Consider the following 18239-nt stretch of genomic DNA (forward strand, 5'->3'; position numbering starts at 1 on the left):
ATGAGTTACGCTCTAGACCAGCCTTTCCCAATTTTTGGACCCCCGAGAAACCCTTGAAGTATTTTTCAGGCCCCGGGGAACCCCTGCACATTCAGGCTCAAATAGAGGCCACAAGTACAAAATTATTATATTCGCTTCATGGGTAGGCCTGTGTATATGCATGAACAGTGTTCTTAAACTAAAAATAGAGAATGAAACTGACCTCTTTAATGTGAAGTTGCCCGAATTTGAAATAATTCTTTAAATAAATCGTGATCTCCCAGGGAACCCCTAGTGACCTCTCGCGGAACCGAGGGTGCCACAAGGCATAGAGAACCTGAAGGTTTTTTTCTCTGTCTTGCACAATATTAGAACTCAGCAAAGTCATCCACCAAATCTAAAGGAACCCCCCATCCCCCACCTCCGGAAAAAAATACTTTTTTCCACAATATGTAGTTGGATTGTGGAATTCATTGTTGGCCCTTGTGATCATGGCAGCCAATTTGGATGAAACGCCAGCTTCATGGAGGATCAGGCTATCAATGACTCCCAGTATTGATGGCTAACTATTTACTTGGGATTCACAGCTGCCTTCAATACTAGTTGCTGGGAAAGAAACTATTACCCTCCAGTCTAGGCTTGTAACCTTGAAAATACATCTAGCTGGTCACAATGTCAGATTGTTGGACAAAATGGTATTGTTGGCCTTTTGCTTCGTGCACCCGGTACGCCTTTCCAAGAAACACGCAGAGTGGGAGAAATAACTGACTTGTTTATTGAAGATGTCAACATAAAGGAGGGCTCTCCATGATCAAGGTGAAGAGCCCCGAACAATTCCACAGTTTGATTTTTATAAGCAGTTCCAACCACGCCCAGTCATCTAAATGTAGAAATCATTTCCTTTGACATTGATAAATATTCCTATGTAGCTGTCAGAATGCAGTCTGATTCCGACACGGAGGAGGGGGAGCTGATTGGGAATATCCAGGGTGGGAAAATTGAAGCAGAGAATGACAGCAAGGCAGGAAGATCTAGAGCCACTGATTGGTGGGAATCAAGGGGTGGAGTTGCCACCGCCTATGAGTGCAAGAGAAAGGAGAGCTGAAAAACACGCCAAGCAGAAGGAAGCCTGATTGGCCCCTGACAAAAAACAGCGGGAAGGAGACAAAATAAAAAGGCACCAGCACAAGGAACAGGATGCTGGAGACAACCGTTCATTGGGACCTTCACTGGAGCCTGAACCAGTCGACAAATCGCCGATGCCTGAAGCAGCGCCTTCCACCACCGAGAACCCGGACTCCGAGCCTTGCCTTGCCTTGTCACATCTAGCCCAGGAGTCTTGCCTTGCTCCCTTGCCACACTCAGCAGTAGAGCCTTGCCTTGCCTTGCCTTGCCACTTTCAGAAATGAAGCCTTGCCTTGCCTTGTTTGGAAGTGAAGCCTTGCCTTGCCTTGCCGTGTTCGGAAATGAACCCTTGCCTTGCCTTGCCACATCCAGCTGCGGAGCCTCGCCTTGACTTGCCGTGTTTAGTAGAGGAAGCTTGCAGTACAGCCTTGTCGTGCCCAAGAACAGAATCTCACCTCGTTACTTCCCTGCGATCCACAGCAAAGCCTTGCCATGTCACTTTGTCGTGATCTACTTCTGAACCTCGCTCTGCCATCTTACCCCACACTACAGTGGGACCCCAGGCCCCTTCTGCTGCACCTTGCCCAGCCTGGTTGCCAAGTTGGAGCTGAGAGGCTGAAGCCTGAGTGAAACTTGAACTCAGTTGCCTTCTTGTACATAATTCATAATGTGTATATATAGTATATTTCTTCTTACCCTGGTTGGTCCTTACTCTGAACAGAATAGTAGCCTTTCTTTGTGTCCAGTTCCCTTTTTCAAAGATCATCTAGTCACAAGGTCTTGCAACTGTTAGCAGTTACAGCCATATCTTGTTTTTGTTACTTATTCAAAGGTTTTTATTTGTGTTTGTTGTTGTTTATTCGTTCAGTCGCTTCCGACTCTTCGTGGCTTCATGGACCAGCCCACGCTAGAGTTTCCTGTCGGTCGTCAACACCCCCAGCTCCCCCAGGGATGAGTCCATCACTTCTAGAATATCATCTATCCATCTTGCCCTTGGTCGGCCCCTCTTCCTTTTGCCTTCCACTCTCCCTAGCATCAGCATCTTCTCCAGGGTGTCCTGTCTTCTCATCATGTGGCCAAAGTATTTCAGTTTTGCCTTGAATATCATTCCCTCAAGTGAGCAGTCTGGCTTTATTTCCTGGAGGATGGACTGGTTTGATCTTCTGGCAGTCCAAGGCACTCTCAGAATTTTCCTCCAACACCACAGTTCAAAAGCATCGATCTTCCTTCGCTCAGCCTTCCTTATGGTCCAGCTCTCGCAGCCATATGTTACTACAGGGAACACCATTGCTTTAACTATGCGGGCCTTTGTTGTCAGTGTGATGTCTCTGCTCTTAACTATTTTATCGAGATTGGTCATTGCTCTTCTCCCCAGGATTAAGCGTCTTCTGATTTCCTGACTGCAGTCAGCATCTGCAGTAATCTTCGCACCTAGAAATACAAAGTCTTTCACTGCTTCTACATTTTCTCCCTCTATTTGCCAGTTATCAATCAAGCTGGTTGCCATAATCTTGGTTTTTTTGAGGTTTAGCTGCAAGCCAGCTTTTGCACTTTCTTCTTTCACCTTCATCATCAGGCTCCTCAGTTCCTCTTCGCTTTCAGCCATCAAAGTGGTATCATCTGCATATCTGAGATTGTTAATGTTTCTTCCAGCGATTTTAACTCCAGCCTTGGATTCCTCAAGCCCAGCTTGTTGCATGATGTGTTCTGCATACAAGTTGAATAGGTAGGGTGAGAGTATACAGCCCTGCCGTACTCCTTTCCCAATCTTAAACCAGTCCGTTGTTCCGTGGTCTGTTCTTACTGTTGCTGCTTGATCGTTATACAGATTCTTCAGGAGGCAGACAAGATGACTTGGTATCCCCATACCACTAAGAACTTGCCACAATTTGTTATGGTCCACACAGTCAAAGGCTTTAGAATAGTCAATAAAACAGAAATAGAAATTTTTCTGAAACTCCCTGGCTTTTTCCATTATCCATCGGATATTGGCAATTTGGTCCCTAGTTCCTCTGCCTTTTCTAAACCCAGCTTGTACATCTGGCAATTCACGCTCCATGAACTGCTGAAGTCTACCTTGCAGGATCTTGAGCATTACCTTACTGGCATGTGAAATGAGTGCCACTGTTCGATAGTTTGAACATTCTTTAGTGTTTCCCTCTTTTGGTATGGGGATATAAGTTGATTTTTTCCAGTCTGATGGCCATTCTTGTGTTTTCCAACTTTGCTGGCATATAGCATGCATTACCTTGACTGCATCATCTTGCAAGATTTTGAACAGTTCAGCTGGGATGCCATCGTCTCCTGCTGCCTTGTTATTAGCAATGCTATCCCCGATATTGTTATCCTTCCTATACAGGTCTTCTGTATATTCTTGCCACCTTTTCTTGATCTCTTCTTCTTCTGTTAGGTCCTTGCCATCTTTGTTTTTGATCATACCCATTTTTGCCTGGAATTTATCCCTGATGTTTCTAATTTTCTGGAAGAGGTCTCTTGTCCTTCCTATCCTATTGTCTTCTTCCACTTCCGCGCATTGCTTGTTTAAAAATAATTCCTTATCTCTTCTGGCTAACCTCTGGAATTTTGCATTTAAATGGGCATATCTCCCCCTATCACTGTTGCCTTTTGCTTTCCTTCTTTCTTGGGCTACTTCTAGTGTCTCAGCAGACAGCCATTTTGCCTTCTTGGTTTTCTCTTTCTTTGGGATGTATTTTGTTGCCACCGCCTGAACAATGTTGCAGACTTCTGTCCAGAGTTCTTCCAGGACCCTATCTACTAAGTCCAATCCCTTAAATCTATTCTTCACCTCCACTGCATATTCCTTAGGAATATTAGTGAACTCATATCTATCTGATCTGTGGGTCTTCCCTAATCTCTTTAATCTGATCCTAAATTGTGCAAGAAGAAGTTCGTGATCTGAACTACAGTCAGCTCCAGGTCTTGTTTTTACCAACTGTATAGATGTCCGCCACCTTTGGCTGCAAAGGATGCAGTCAATCTGATTTTGGTGTTGTCCATCTGATGAAGTCCATGTATAAAGCCGTCTCTTAGGTTGTTGGAAGAGAGTGTTTGTTATGCAGAGTGAGTTGTCTTGGCAAAATTCTATCAGCCTATGTCCTGCTTCATTTTGTTCTCCCAGGCCATGCTTACCTGTAATTCCAGGTGTCATTTGACTGCCCACTTTAGCATTCCAGTCTCCCGTGATGAAAATAACATCTCTTTTAGGCGTGTTGTCCAGTAGGTGCTGCAGATCCTCATAGAACTGCTCTACTTCAGCTTCTTCAGCATCTGTGGTTGGGGCATATATTTGGATCACTGTGATGTTAGATGGCTTGCCCTGCATTCGAATTGAGATCATTCTATCGTTTTTTTAGATTGTATCCAAGCACTGCTTTAGCCACTTGACTATTAATTATGAAGGCTACTCCATTTCTTCTGTGGTCCTCTTGTCCACAGTAGTAGATCTGGTGGTCATTTGATGTGAAGTGGCCCATTCCAGTCCATTTCAGTTCACTGACACCCAAAATGTCTATCTTTAATCTTGACATCTCACCAATAACCACATCCAAGTTGCCCTGGCTCATAGATCTTACATTCAAGGTTCCAATTTGCCGTTCACCACCAGCACCGTCGGCTGCTAGCCGTCGTTTTGGCTTTGAGCTAGCTGCGTCATCACGTCTGGGGCTAGTTGAACTCATCCTCTGTTCCTCCCCAGTAGCATTTTGACCATCTTCCGACCTGGGGGTCTCATCTTCCAATGGTATACCGACATATCTCTGGTTGTACTGATCCATTGAGTTTTCACGGCAAGAATACTGGGGTGGGTTGCCATTACTTTCCCCAGGGATCACATTTAGTCTGACCTCTCTGTCATGACCTTCCCGTCTTGGGTGGCCCTTCACAGTTTAGCTCATGGCATCATTGAGGTGCTCAAGCTCCAGCACCATGACAAGGTAACGATCCTTTGCTGAAGGATAAAAATAATACTAAATAATAAAAATAATACTGTTAATACCACTGTTAATCCATGAAGTTAATACTTCATGGACTTGTTAGCACAAAATCAGTTTGTGGTGAGGTCTAAGCTATCAGACCTCACACCGTTTTTATTTATTTATCAAACTTTATCACTGCTCATCTCCCCCCCACAGGGGGACTCTGGGCAGTTTAACGATCCTTTGCTGAAGTTTTTATTTTTGTACTTCTCTGTTTTCTCCCTGTTCAGTGCCCATGCATTTGGCAATCAGAACAATTGCACGAACTATTTTCCAACTCCTCAGGTTCAGTATTTTTCCACTCCTCATACTCCCCTCGGTTCTGACTCCCAATTTTTCATATTCCTCCTCATCCAGACCCTCAGTATGATGGGCTGATTTTGTGGGGTTCATATTTAAAAACACAAAATTAAACAGTGTGAATAAAGGCAATAAAGATGGTATGAAAATAGCATTAAATGTATCAGTATGCCTGAGTTACATCTTCCTCAAGTGATTCCCTCTAGACCAGTGTTTCTCAACCTCAGCAAGTTTAAGATAAGTGGCTGGGGAATTCTGAGAGTTTTAATTGCAATGGCTGGGGAATTCTGGGGGGTTGAAGTCCATACATCTTAAAGTTGCCGCGGCTGAGGTGGTCTTCTTCCTTAGGAATGCTGGGAAAGACACTAGGCTGGGGAAACACTCTATCAGGAGCCAAATTTACAGCACCAGGGCATTTTGACCTTCCAAAATCAAAATGAGGTGTCCAGGGCCCACTGATTAGCAAATTTATGTTATGTGCCCCCCATATTCGTTTGAGACCCTGACCCATACAAAGAAAACAAAGACTGCATGGAGGGTAAGACAGGCATGCATATAATAATTGCACACAATTTATTTATTTTTATTATTTAAATTATATCACTGCCCATCTCCCCCAACGGGAGACAACCACACACAATAATGAGACAACCACACATTTTGCTTCCTAAGAACTCTGGTTTATATTCCAAGTAATTTTTTTTAGGCTGCTACTCAACATAGGGTCCTTGAGCAATTCAGAAAAAAATAAAACACAACATGCCTTGTCCACATGATCACGCCCCTTCCCACAATGAGGGCTGCTATATCTGGATGATCAAAGTGTTTTCTGTATCTTTTTGCTGCCATCTGGATTTTTGTAGCCTAGATATGTTGGCCTTCATGTATCAGGACAGTACAGCGTAACCAAGAACCTTAAACTGTTCAGATTTTCTTTGCCTCAAGCTATGATGGATGGCAGAAATAAGTCCCTGCATCATTCAGCCTTTGTGTTTATTGTTCACATAATGGCTCTTCCTCTAGCTAGGATCCAGGGTTATTAGAGTGACTGCCTCTGAAGGCCATCTGCTGGTAAACTAGAGAATAGACTGCTGGAGTAGATGGGCCATTGCCTTCTTATGAAAACCAGTTGGTGTGGTGGTGAAGGTGTTGGGCTAGAAACCAGGAGACTGTGAGTTCTAGTCCTACCTTAGGCATGAAAGCTGGCTGGGTGACCTTGGGCCAGTCCCTCTCTCTCAGCCCAAGAGCCAATCAGGTGTGGTATGAGAGTTCTAGTCCCGCCTCAGGCATGCAAGCCGGCTGGGTGACTTTGGGCCAGTCACTCCCTCTCAGCCCAACTCACCTCACAGGGTGGTTGTTGTGGGGAAAATATGAGGAGGAGGAAGTATTAGGTATGTTTGCCACCTTGAGTTACATATTAAAAAGGCAAGATAAAAATATAGTAATATAGGATGGTTTTGTTTTGTTTTTTTAACTTTCTGGTCTAGCCTAAAATCTCCCAACCAAATACTAAGCAGGTCTGACCTTGCTTAGCATTTCAAAATAATCTGTTTTTATAGAAACTTTACATTTAAAGCCTTATGCAGATGGTGACATACCATCGTTGTTAGACATATTTTTCTGAGGGGACAAGTTTCATTAAGTTTGCAGGAAAACAAAGTTATTCTCAAAAAAGTTTTGTTTTGGAAGCTCCATCAGAAATAACTGTAGTTTATTAGTTGGCATCTAATTCCAATGGCCCTTTTAATCTCTTTTTTTTTAAGAGAACATAATCCCTTTTCCCCAAGGAGCTGGCTACAGTCGCAGTACCACCAGCTAAGATTACTGTGGTCACAGAAAAGTCTGACAGTCGAGCACTGACAGCCAAGAATTAAGGTCATACAAGCCGCTGCTACACTGTTCATAGACACACATTTTAGAGTCTTGTGGGGATTGATGCTCCCATAAAGAGTTTACAATCTCAAACTCAACACAAAGCAAATGACAAATTGAAGGTAAGAATAAAGAGGTCCTTTCATGCTTGGGCATCCTATGTAATTCTGTGCATGTTATTTCAATATTAAATCCCATGTTTTTCCTCAGGCAAATTAAGTGTGATTAACTGTGTAGGCTGAAGAACTTTTTTTTTTTTATCGTATGGCATAGCAGTTCGGTGTTCATGCTGCTTTTTTCTTGCTGGGAAATCCTGGTGAGGTCCAGCAGTGAAGAACTAGTGTACACCGAAGAACTGATTATAAATTAATGCTTTAGCTATAGCAGGTGCTTGGGAAGGGAGGCTAGATTTCTTCTTACTCTTTCAACAGTAGATATTCAGTAAACCCTTTTTAGAGAAAATCCCAAAGGCACAGGTTCTCTCGAAGCGATTTTCCTCAATCTGACGCTTGCCAGATGTTTTGGATTGCAATGGCCATCATTCCCAGCCCACAGAGGGACACTTGGTACTAAAGACTCTTCGAAAAGCAGTTCATCTCATCCCCGCGATTTTCCACGGGCACCTTCCTCCCATATAAATATTCCACCGACAGAAATCCATTTCCTCTCCCACGTCCACACGCATTTATGTCATTCCAGGCAGTTCTAAAGCATCACCACCTTCCTCCATTCGCCTTCATTCTTTCTACGCTCCCCGGATAAAAACGGTTTTTTCCTCAATCCCTCCAGACCTGGAAACAAAAATACAGCCCCTCTTTCCCCATGCACCGCGATTTTAAAGCTCTCAGCAGCCCCGCTGTTATCTAAATATATCATTTGCAGAAGCAACGCCAGGATCCCACGCACGAACTTCCCAAGAGTTTTCGAAGGTCGTTGCAGTTCGATAACAATTCAAAAATCACAATCGCCTTTCTTTCCACGCTGGAGAAAGGCCAATAGAGACGCAGGGAAGTGTGGAAAGATGGGAGCGGCGGGAGCCCCACTCTTCAGGCAGCCTAAAGGAAGATCCTGATCACTTCGCAGGTCTGACCACTTGCCCCTCGCGCGGACAGCACCGGCCGCGACACTTTCCCCTTCCTGTTTGCAGAAGCAGCACCCTCCACCTCCCCACCTTGCCTATTGGCTCGCGGCGCGGCGGCTTCCACCCTTTCCTAAAAGGAGCCCTTCAGTGGTCGATGGCTTTGACGCGGCAAGCGGGGGTTGGTTCTTCCAAGCGTCTAAAAGAGACCCTTCCAAGTCCGGATCGAAGCTCCGCCCACGACGTTACTACTGACTAACAACTGTTCATGTGAACACTCGCTGATGCGAAAGGTTCCATCTTGGCTTTCTCTCTGGGTCCTGACCTTCTATGCTACCTTTGTGCTATTGCCTCCCCAAAGGCAGCTTCTAGGTCTTCTGGGGAAAATCTGGCACTCTGGGGGCAATTGTAGAGCTTGGGCACTGTGGAGTTGGCTACTGATTGGCATTAACCAGGCTCAAGCAGAAATGCCCCATACCCCCCGCCAACGGTTGCAGCCTCGAGCACCAGTTTGGTCAGAGACAGAAACTCGAGATTTCCTCGTCCTTTGGGGTGAACTGCTGATATTGAGGTGGATTGAAAACCGGCCACCAAACAGTGACATCTACGAGGACCTCTCAGCCCAAATGATAGCCAGGGGTCATGAGCGCAACGCTTCACAGTGTAGGAACCGGGCCCGGGATCTGAAGCGAAGTTATCGGAGAGCCAAAGATGCACAGATCTGTGCTGGTGCCGAGCCTGTGTCTTGTCGTTACTTCCGAGAATTGGATCAGATGTTTGGAGGTGAAATGGATAGGCCCACCAGCCGGAACTTGGCCAGCATGGATGGACCCATGCGGGTTGTGGTGAAAAGCGAGGATGCCAAAGAGATGGAGGCCCACGCCTCCGAGGAAGAGGGCAACCAAATGACGCCCCCACACACTCTCTCGAGCATGGATGCAGACACAGACACGGAGACAGAACCGAACGTGGGGATCTCACGAGAGTTAGTGGCAGTGGTAGATCCCAATGTGATTGAAACCACAATAGTTGAGGAAGGTCCCGAAGACAAGGTGGTGCCTTTGTGTGGGCAACCGGTTCCTGGCTGCAGTGAAGATGGGCACCACACTGCTACTGGTGAGCAAGAGGCATATTTCATGGCAATGGCTTATTTTTTTTCAATTGGTGCTCTCCGCTCTTCAGCCATCTCATATCCTTGGGTTTAAATTAGCCGTGGGAACCCGTAAGAACTTGTCTGAGGTAACTCAAAGGTAGAGATTGGCTCTTGGTTTGTAGAAAGTGAGAGGAATGACCTGAATTTTCTCCTGATTAGAAGCCCAAATTAGATGCCACTTGGGAGACAAGTGCAGTCTTTGAAATTAATTTCAGAGAAGGAGCCAGGCTAAAAGTGGGTGTTGTGGATTCCCATCTCAGTTTGCCAAGAGAGTCACATGGACCTATGATTTCTCTGATGTGCTTTTGCTTTAAAAAGTGGAAGAAAGGAGGAGAAGAGCCATTTGGCCGAAATCATAAAAGGTAAGAGGTGTTTGGTGAAGAGGTAACTTAGATTTTCATTCTAGCAACCAATCAGCAGGTGTTCCCAGCAGTCACAGTTCCACTTTGTCAAAATGATTGGCTGTGTGATAGATACATTGAAGGCAGGAAGGAAGGAAGAAGAGAAAAACAGGAAGGACGGAGAAAACGGAGACGTTGGAAAAGCGCCAGTTGGGAAGAAGGTGTCTGCTTGCGGACAAGAGGGAGAAGGAAGTTGGGGGTTGAAAATAGAAATACCGAATTGTACATGGAGCAAACATTAAATATGATCTAGCTCCTTGTGAAGGTGTGAAAGTTGCTAAATCTTGGTCAACAGTATTAATATTGCTGGGTACTTTTGTGGTACATACTCTTTCAGAGTAACAGTGACAATAATATGGTGTTATTTCCATATCATTGAAGCTATACTGTACTGAGTTTGGGGTGGTGGAAACATCTGGGGAATGTTTTAACCAGCACACTTCACAAAAATGGTTGCCATGGCAACATAACCAATTACCTTTTTCTCAGATTGGTACAGGACCTGCCACCACCTTTAGACCCCTCCCACAGAATTCTCCCTATTACCCCTGCAAACTTTATTCCTTTTTTGGACATGTGAGCCCACTTTTGAAGCACCGGGCTGAAATCATGTCATTTTTATTTTCTAAGAACTCATTTTGCCCCCAGGTGGATTTTTGGAAATAAAAATAAGGTTGGAGTCTGGTGCAAACTTTCCAATTTTTAAAATGATTTTTCTAATATGTAAAAAGACCCTGGCAAAGGGAAATTTGAGGGTACCGAAATAGAAGTATATGGGCACACTAGTGCTATATTGAAAACCTCAGTATTTCTGTGCAAAGAATGGCTGTAAGGCTTAATCATGCAAATTTTATTTTATTTTTATTTTATTTTGTTTTTATTGTAAACCACCCAGAGTCCCCCTTTTGGGGGGAGATGGGTGGTGATAGAAATTTGAAATATAAATAAATAAATAAAATCCTTCCAAACAGAATGAACTCGGGTAATATGCAATGAAATATATCTCCAGATCCCACACATATGAAACCTTTTCCTTGTTTGCTTTGGCGGCAGTTGGTCATCCTTTCACAGAAGCTTTTGTTTTTCAACTCTTTCGGCCTAGGACAAAAAATAGTGACTACCCTTAAATAATTCGTCCTATTTGTAACTAAATGAGAACCAAACTTGGGTCTCCGGCACCCTAACCGAAAAACTGGGAACCGGGTCATTCCGGGTATTGTGAACTACAATTTCCAGCAGACTCTGGATCGATGGCAATGGAAGAAAAAGATGTGGGAGGTTACAGGTTCTCCATCCTTATTTTGACTGCCAAATCATACCACTTTACTCACATTATATCAGATTGCAGACTACCTGAGATCCCTTTTCCTGGAAAATAAGAGAATCCAGCAATCTCAGGCCACTCACCTTTGCTGCCCTGTTGCTGGGCCAGCTAATTGGACTGATTAATTGAACAGCAGATAATATGGTCAAGGCACCTAACCCATTTCCCCCTTGCAGGCAGAGGCAGACGAGATCATCCCCATGGGCGTCCCCTGACTACTGCAGAGAGGATGGCCTCTGTGCGGGAGAGGAAGAGGCGGTCGCATGAGGAGATGATGCACGAGATCATGACCGACTACAGGAGGACCTGGGAGACCATGGAGGCCCTTCACGAGAGGAGCGAAATCAACGCCAGGGAGTTCCGTGAAGCCATGCTGAGGGAAATGCTTCTGGACAGGGAGGCCCGGACACGGGAGGCCCAATTAGACCGTGAATCCCGGGCAAGGGAGGCCCAGTTGGATCGAGAGGCCAGGGCTAGGGACAACCAGCTTGAGAGAGAGATTAGGATTAAGGAGCTTGGCGTGATTGAGGCCGAGCTCCAGCGCACCAGGGACATCCTCCATCCGATGGTTGATGCCGTGGCATCGGTGGCACAGGCCCTGCGTACGGCTGACAGGATATTGGCACAGTCTTGGCCCGCGCAGCAAGCAAGGGGTGGACCCTTTTTGGAATCAAAGGAAAGCAAGTAATTTCCCTCTCTCTCTTTCAGCTATAAAACTGTTACCTTGAATGGGAAAGAAGAGTGGCAAGGGAGGGAAAAAAATCGTGCTGAAGTCCATTTCTTCTGATGGTAATTTTATCTTGTCCAGCAAGAAGCTCAGCCAAGTTTACCTGCATTCCCAGTTTGCCCATCCTGTGGAATAGAGAGAGAATACACATCTAGATATTTCAGTTTGGAAAAAAGAAAAGAAACAAAAGCAACTCTAGCAAAGACATCACAGTCACTTATCGATAGGAACCTTCCTTTTTCTTACAACCAAATCCAGTGCCAAGCAAGGGCTGACCACTTGGTTATCTGGGGCTCTTTCGGGAGAGACTTTATCCCCACGCAGGTATCGGAGTACAAAATGCATGCGTATCTTCGCAATGGAGTATTGTCTGTGTGTGTGTGTGTGTGTGTGTGTATGCTAAGTATGCATCGTTTGCAGCCTTTCCTTTCCAAATCCTCATGAGCAGGCTTTCTTTCTCCACCAGCTAGTGGAGACAAACAGAGGAGAGTTGCTGCTGTCACATGTACTGGTGACCTTCCCAGGCTAACTGGCTGCTTTTGCAGACAAAGTGCCGGATTGGGTGGAATCTTGGTCTTTAGTTTCTCCTTCCAAGTCTCTCTCAGGCGTGTAAGCCATGAACGTGGCTTTCTTAAAGTCCTCATGGGCTGGGTTCGCAGTGAATCCAAAGCCAGGTTAAAGAAAGCCACAATTGCTGCGTTCACATAACTAGCTGTGCCCCAATGAACCATATGATGTTTTAATGTGATGGCCAGTTTCACAGAATATGCTAAGGCAGTGGCTGGGTTTCCATCCCACACGGGATCACACGTATTCAACCTCATTTTAGCCTCGTCTGGTGTATCATGCAAACCCAGTTAATCTGTTGGGGAGCATGTGTACCCAGGAAAAAGTAGGTTATGATTTCTGGAGCCCCATTTAGCTATTCTGAAAACTGGAGCACTCACGTGATTACCCCAGCCAGCATCACTCACCCCAGCCAGCATCACTCAGATTACATCTGCAGGAAAAAGCCTTGGTGCTTCTGATTACACACACAGTTGCTTCCTTGTAAGCCATGTGGTAAGCCACGCGAACTCTAGTGGCACATGGAAAAAATGCCCTGAAAATAATAACTTTTGCAGCCAAAGTGCCAATGGACATTGAATGAAGATCTTCAGATGACCTGAAATGTGCAAAAGCCTAAAAGTGGGTAGAGAACCTCCAGTCTCTGGACCAGTGTGCTTCTCAACCTCAACAACTTCAAGATGTGTGTCCTTCAACTCCCAGAATTCCCCAGCCAGACTTCGGGAAGTTGAAGTCCGTGCATCTTGAAGTTGCTGAGGTTGAGAAACACTGCTCTGGACATTGGCTAGAAGGTTTCGGGGGACCTATATTTGCACTGGCTTGAAAGTGTGTATAGCTTTCCATGTGCTCTGGGACCATTATGTGGATATAACTTGGAACACAGTACCCAGCATTCAAGCAAATTCAAGAATGGATCTTTTTCAGAATTCTGGCCTCCACGTGGAGGTCATGGAGAGAAAGAGATGGGACCAGCACCCATACCATTTTCTTTTCCCCTAGTTTGAAGTCTTTCAATTTTTGTTGTTGTTGTTCAGATTTATTCAGATGAACAGTTGTAGAGGGCTTTGAGAAGCTTTGAATTTAGTATTCTAAAGATTTGTTTAATTTCTATAGATCATGACTCCTTCATTTTTCAAGATCAGAATGCAGCTAAAGCAACAGTCTTTAGGTGCAACTGATCATAGCTGAGGCAGCTCCTAGCCCATGTTGGCTTACCTTGATACAATAAGCAGGACTGAACTCTGGATGGGAGACCCTGAGGAAATTCCACGTTTGTAGGTTAGACAGAAAATAAAAATCCCAGACATCAATGACAAGCCACTTCTGTACTGTTGCCAAGAAGTTTACAGTACAAGGATGTGTGCATGACATCCCTGGGAGCTGGGATCAATTCAAAGGAAATGCTTTTTTAATAGCAGAATTGCAGCAGGTTATATTCATATATCACTAAAGTTCTTGGGTTCGGAGAGCTATAAACTAAGGCTTCATTGTGCCCCCGATTCTGTTCCGGTCTTACCCAACCAGATATCTTCCTCACGATGTATTAGAGGAGCCTACATGGCCAATCTGAGGCAGGGGGTTGGACTACAAGACCTCTAAGGTATTTTCCAACCCTACCATTCTATGATTCAGTGAGTTTTCACACATCTTATGGCTGTCACTGGTAGTTTCAGCTTAAAGGTAAACACTATCATTGGTATAGTGAACTCAACTGTCTTGCTATCAGCTGGGGACAAGATGAAGGAAAGGTCACCTTCATGGCAAAAAGAAGAGGCAGCCAAGCCATGTTCGCACTGTTAAGTCCTGATGGGGAAAGGCCCTTAGACAGTCTACCTTCCTGAATAACCTCTGTAGCAGAAGATGTTTTTCCCTTTTTAAAAATGCAGATTAGACCATAAGACTAGCCCATTGAAACTTTAGCCTGGGTTCAATACCGAGTATCTTTTCAATAAACTTAAATCGTATAGTCTTAGGCACTTAAACTCTTTAACATTCAATAGGTTCAGCCTTTTCCAGCATAGAGATGAAAATGGAGAATATTTCAGCTGCTGGATTTTGGAGGCTTTTCTGAAGGAATCATCTCTATGAGCTACTGTTTGCTTCAACCTCTTGCTATCTGCATCTGTTGGAGAAAAATCTGTAAGAAGGATCTGCTCCATCCCACTGGCAACTTCCAGGTTTTCTCTCCCTTCTCAAGATGACGTTCGTTTCGTCTCCTCAAGCAGGACACAGGAGTTCTTCAGTCTCCCAACACTTTATGATGGGTTTGCAAAGCCAGGTCAAGCCCGCATGGCCATGTTCAGCAACACTCCATGGGCAAGACCCTGATACACAGGAAACTCTGTGTATTTACAATCAAGCAACAAGGAAATGCAAAATTATAAATGTGATTGGTTACAAATCAATTATAAGAAGACAGTTTTAAAATAGACCCGTGGTGCTAAATGTATCTGCTAAATGTTAAACCACAACTTCAGCTAGTTCTAGCTGTCCTTGCCAACTTCTTGAAGCCTAACTACAAATGCAACATAGAAGCTATCCTTACATACCTACTTGCTTCTAGTACTTGCTTAATATTTGCTGCTATGTGCTAAAACTATTATTAATATTCCATTGGATTAAATTCTTCCACACATCCCTTCAAGATTTAATGACTGTAGACATGTGGCTGCTGCATGAGGGTTGGTGTACTGGGAATTCACTTTCAGGCACACTGAGAAAAAGATTCACATTTGGTTCCCACTATCAGTTGGGAAATGCCAACATGGCTGAAGTGTATGCCACAACAATTCAGCCAGGAACCTGAATCAAAAAGCCAGAGTTGGAGGAAACAATCTAGCCAACCATCTGTACCTCCTCCTTAGATTTCCAGAGCTCTCTAATGGCCACAGCCCTGTAAAACAAAGTTTAATTTCTAAATCAGAGTCTGTATTCACACACTGTTAGGTAACAATGAGGCTCATATAGTTTTGACTTTGTGGTTTGTTTAATAGAGCCTAGCTTATTGTGCAGCATGAGCTCCGTCAGCATGCGGCAGAGCCTAACTTGGCTTCTCATCTGTTACTGGTCAGATCGAGTAGAAGGATAAAACAGTGTAGTTCTTCTGGGTATTATTCTTGACTGTTTGCAAGGCACAGGGTATAGTAATCTAGCCAACCAGATTTTAGCCTTGGATATCATGCAAACTCTTAATCAGTTTACAGCTCAGTGTGTCATATGAATCTGGAAAAGTGGGTTAAGTAAAACAGTTAATTAAACATGGTTAAGTGTCATGCAAACCCACATAATTTCTGGTTCTTGGCTGTGCTAGCCAAGGATGGTAGGATCTGCAGTTAGAAACTTAGAGGAGGCACAATACTTTTATACCCTGATTTCCATTGACCCACAACTCCTAACATCTAACCTCATGTGTATTTACCTAAGAATATACTACATTATAGCAAATTGCTTCCTACATAGTCAAGTAGAGTAGTTCCTTTTAACTAAGTTCTGATACTGCAAAGACATTGGCAGGTGATACCATTTATTCTTTTTCTTGATTATGAATAATTCTTATTAAAAGAAGATTTCACAAAGATTTTAAAAGCTACAGAAACATAGACGAAGAAATGGAAAAAGAAATTATAAAGGAGTAAAAGAAAAGGTGAAGAATAACAAAAAAGCAAGAAAAAGAAATATATCTAAAGAAGCAACTTCCAATCTTTTTTGCAGCAGTTACGAACACAGCAATTACCATCTCCACCCTCCCATGTTGCATATCATAGTTCCCTTCTTCCCATAATCAATCAATAAATCCTGAAATCAGCAGTTCATTTTTATCCATTTTCAGCAAAGAGTCTATAAATGATTTCTAGTCTTTTATAAAAGTAGTTGTAGTTCCCTCAAACAGATCAATTTAGCCATTTCTGCAAACTCAGCCATCTTCACAATCCATTCCTCCATTATTGGTGTTTCTCTAGTCTTCCACCTTTGCGCATATAATAGCCTCACTGCAGTTCCCTTTCTTTCTTTCTTTTTCTTTCTTTCATTTATTTATTATCCCACCGTTACTATTTTTATAAATAACTCAAGGTGGCGAACATACCTCATACTCCCTCCTCCTATGTTCCCCACAACAACTCTGTGAGGTGAGTTGGGCTGAGAGGGAGTGACTGGCCCAAGGTCACCCAGCTGGCTTTCATGCCTAAGGTGGCACTAGAACTCACAGTCTCCTGGTTTCTAGCCCAGCACCTTAACCACTGGACCAACCTGGCTCATATATAAAACCAATTGTCTCCCAAACTATTCCTGATTTCGTACCAACAGTCATTCAACTAGCCAAAGGGCTTGTGTATGGGAAAACCTTTCTGTCAGCACTAATGTAGCCTGTTTGTTGTAGTGGTTGACAGATTGCGATAGAAATCAGCAAAGTTTTAGTTTGAATCACCTTCACCATAAACTTTCTTCTAGACCACAGATTGTAGACATTGTAGGAGGAGAAGGAATTTGGCAGCACCTTTTCTGACTAACACATTTTATTAAGAAGCATAAGCTTTTGGGACTGCAGCTTACATCATCAGATGCAGCTCACAAAAGCTTACACCTTTTGCTAAAATTTGTTAGTAGGAAAAGGTGCTACCAGACTTTTTTAATAGGCCTCAGGCCTCCCATCTACAACAGGGGTAGTTATGAGTTATTCAAGGATTATTATAATGTTTACAGTTAGAGCATACATGTGAAGTGCTTTGAACTCACAAGAAGCATTATGTTATAAAAGTGTTCTTAAGCAGGTGATGCTTTCTTGGCAAGGAGATGAGTTTCTGGCGGCCACCATTCACACAGCTCTTAAAGAGGGGGCTCCAGAATGGCTGGCAACTTCTTGCCATTCTCTTTTCCACATCTCATGACCTCTGGAAGAAGAATAGTCCTCAGAGAGGTCATTTTGCACCTTGCTCTACTATCCACATGAAAAATGGTTGTCTGTGGACCACTTCTTGCCAACCATTTTGATGTGCAAACTATGTGGCACATCCCAACAGTTGTGGGTGTCCTCTGGGGGAAGGGGTCTTCATAATTGAAGCATAATCCAAATCGTCCCAAACTCTCTCTAAGCGGCCTATTGGGTTTTCTGATACTACCAAACTCCCTCTTGATTTGGAAATTCATTTTTCTTCTCCAATATGTGACTTGGTAGAATGTGGGAAAACAATAGAACAGCAGAGTAACTTAAAAAAAAACCACTTGAACAAAGAATCAATCCACTTTTATTATGTAATTTAAAAAGAGTTCTGCAAGGTCCCTTCAAGGTTATACTTTTGGTTAGCTTCTTGGGGACTTTTTACTCTCATAGCAAGATGACTCCCAGTAATTTATATTGTGTAATTAGTAGTGTAGGCTACTAATATTTGCCTTCCCTGGCAATAAATGCCATTTGGGGGAGGGTTGTTTTGAATAGTTTTTGTTTTAATTTTATTGTGTATTTTATGCTTGTTCGCTACCCAGAGTACCTTCTGGTAGATGGACAGCCATCTAAGTTTAATAAATAAAATAAATAACTTTTCCAGACGTGGTCCTCTGACAGAGAAATGGGGGGGCCATCAGACCCCTTCTTCTACCCACAGCTCCCATTCTTTCTCCTCAGTCCCCTTTCTTGCTGGAATTTAACCTGGGAGGCGGTGCCCTATGTATCATTCTTTGAGTGACAGCTATACTACTCAATCATCACAGAAAGGTGGAATC

At 43.8% G+C, this 18239-nt stretch overlaps 1 protein-coding gene across 1 annotated transcript; it reads left to right on the forward strand.

The window, feature by feature from the left end:
- The first annotated feature begins 8663 nt into the window (after positions 1–8663).
- LOC134489008 (uncharacterized) lies at positions 8664–11990 on the forward strand. The gene is made up of 2 exons (XM_063291398.1): positions 8664–9465; positions 11404–11990. Exons 1-2 carry the CDS (start codon positions 8817–8819, stop codon positions 11913–11915), a joined length of 1161 nt encoding a protein of 386 aa, XP_063147468.1. The 5' UTR covers positions 8664–8816; the 3' UTR covers positions 11916–11990.
- Positions 11991–18239: the final 6249 nt, after the last annotated feature.

This window comes from Candoia aspera, chromosome 2, assembly GCF_035149785.1.
Source record: "Candoia aspera isolate rCanAsp1 chromosome 2, rCanAsp1.hap2, whole genome shotgun sequence".
NCBI classification, from domain to species: Eukaryota; Metazoa; Chordata; class Lepidosauria; order Squamata; family Boidae; genus Candoia; species Candoia aspera.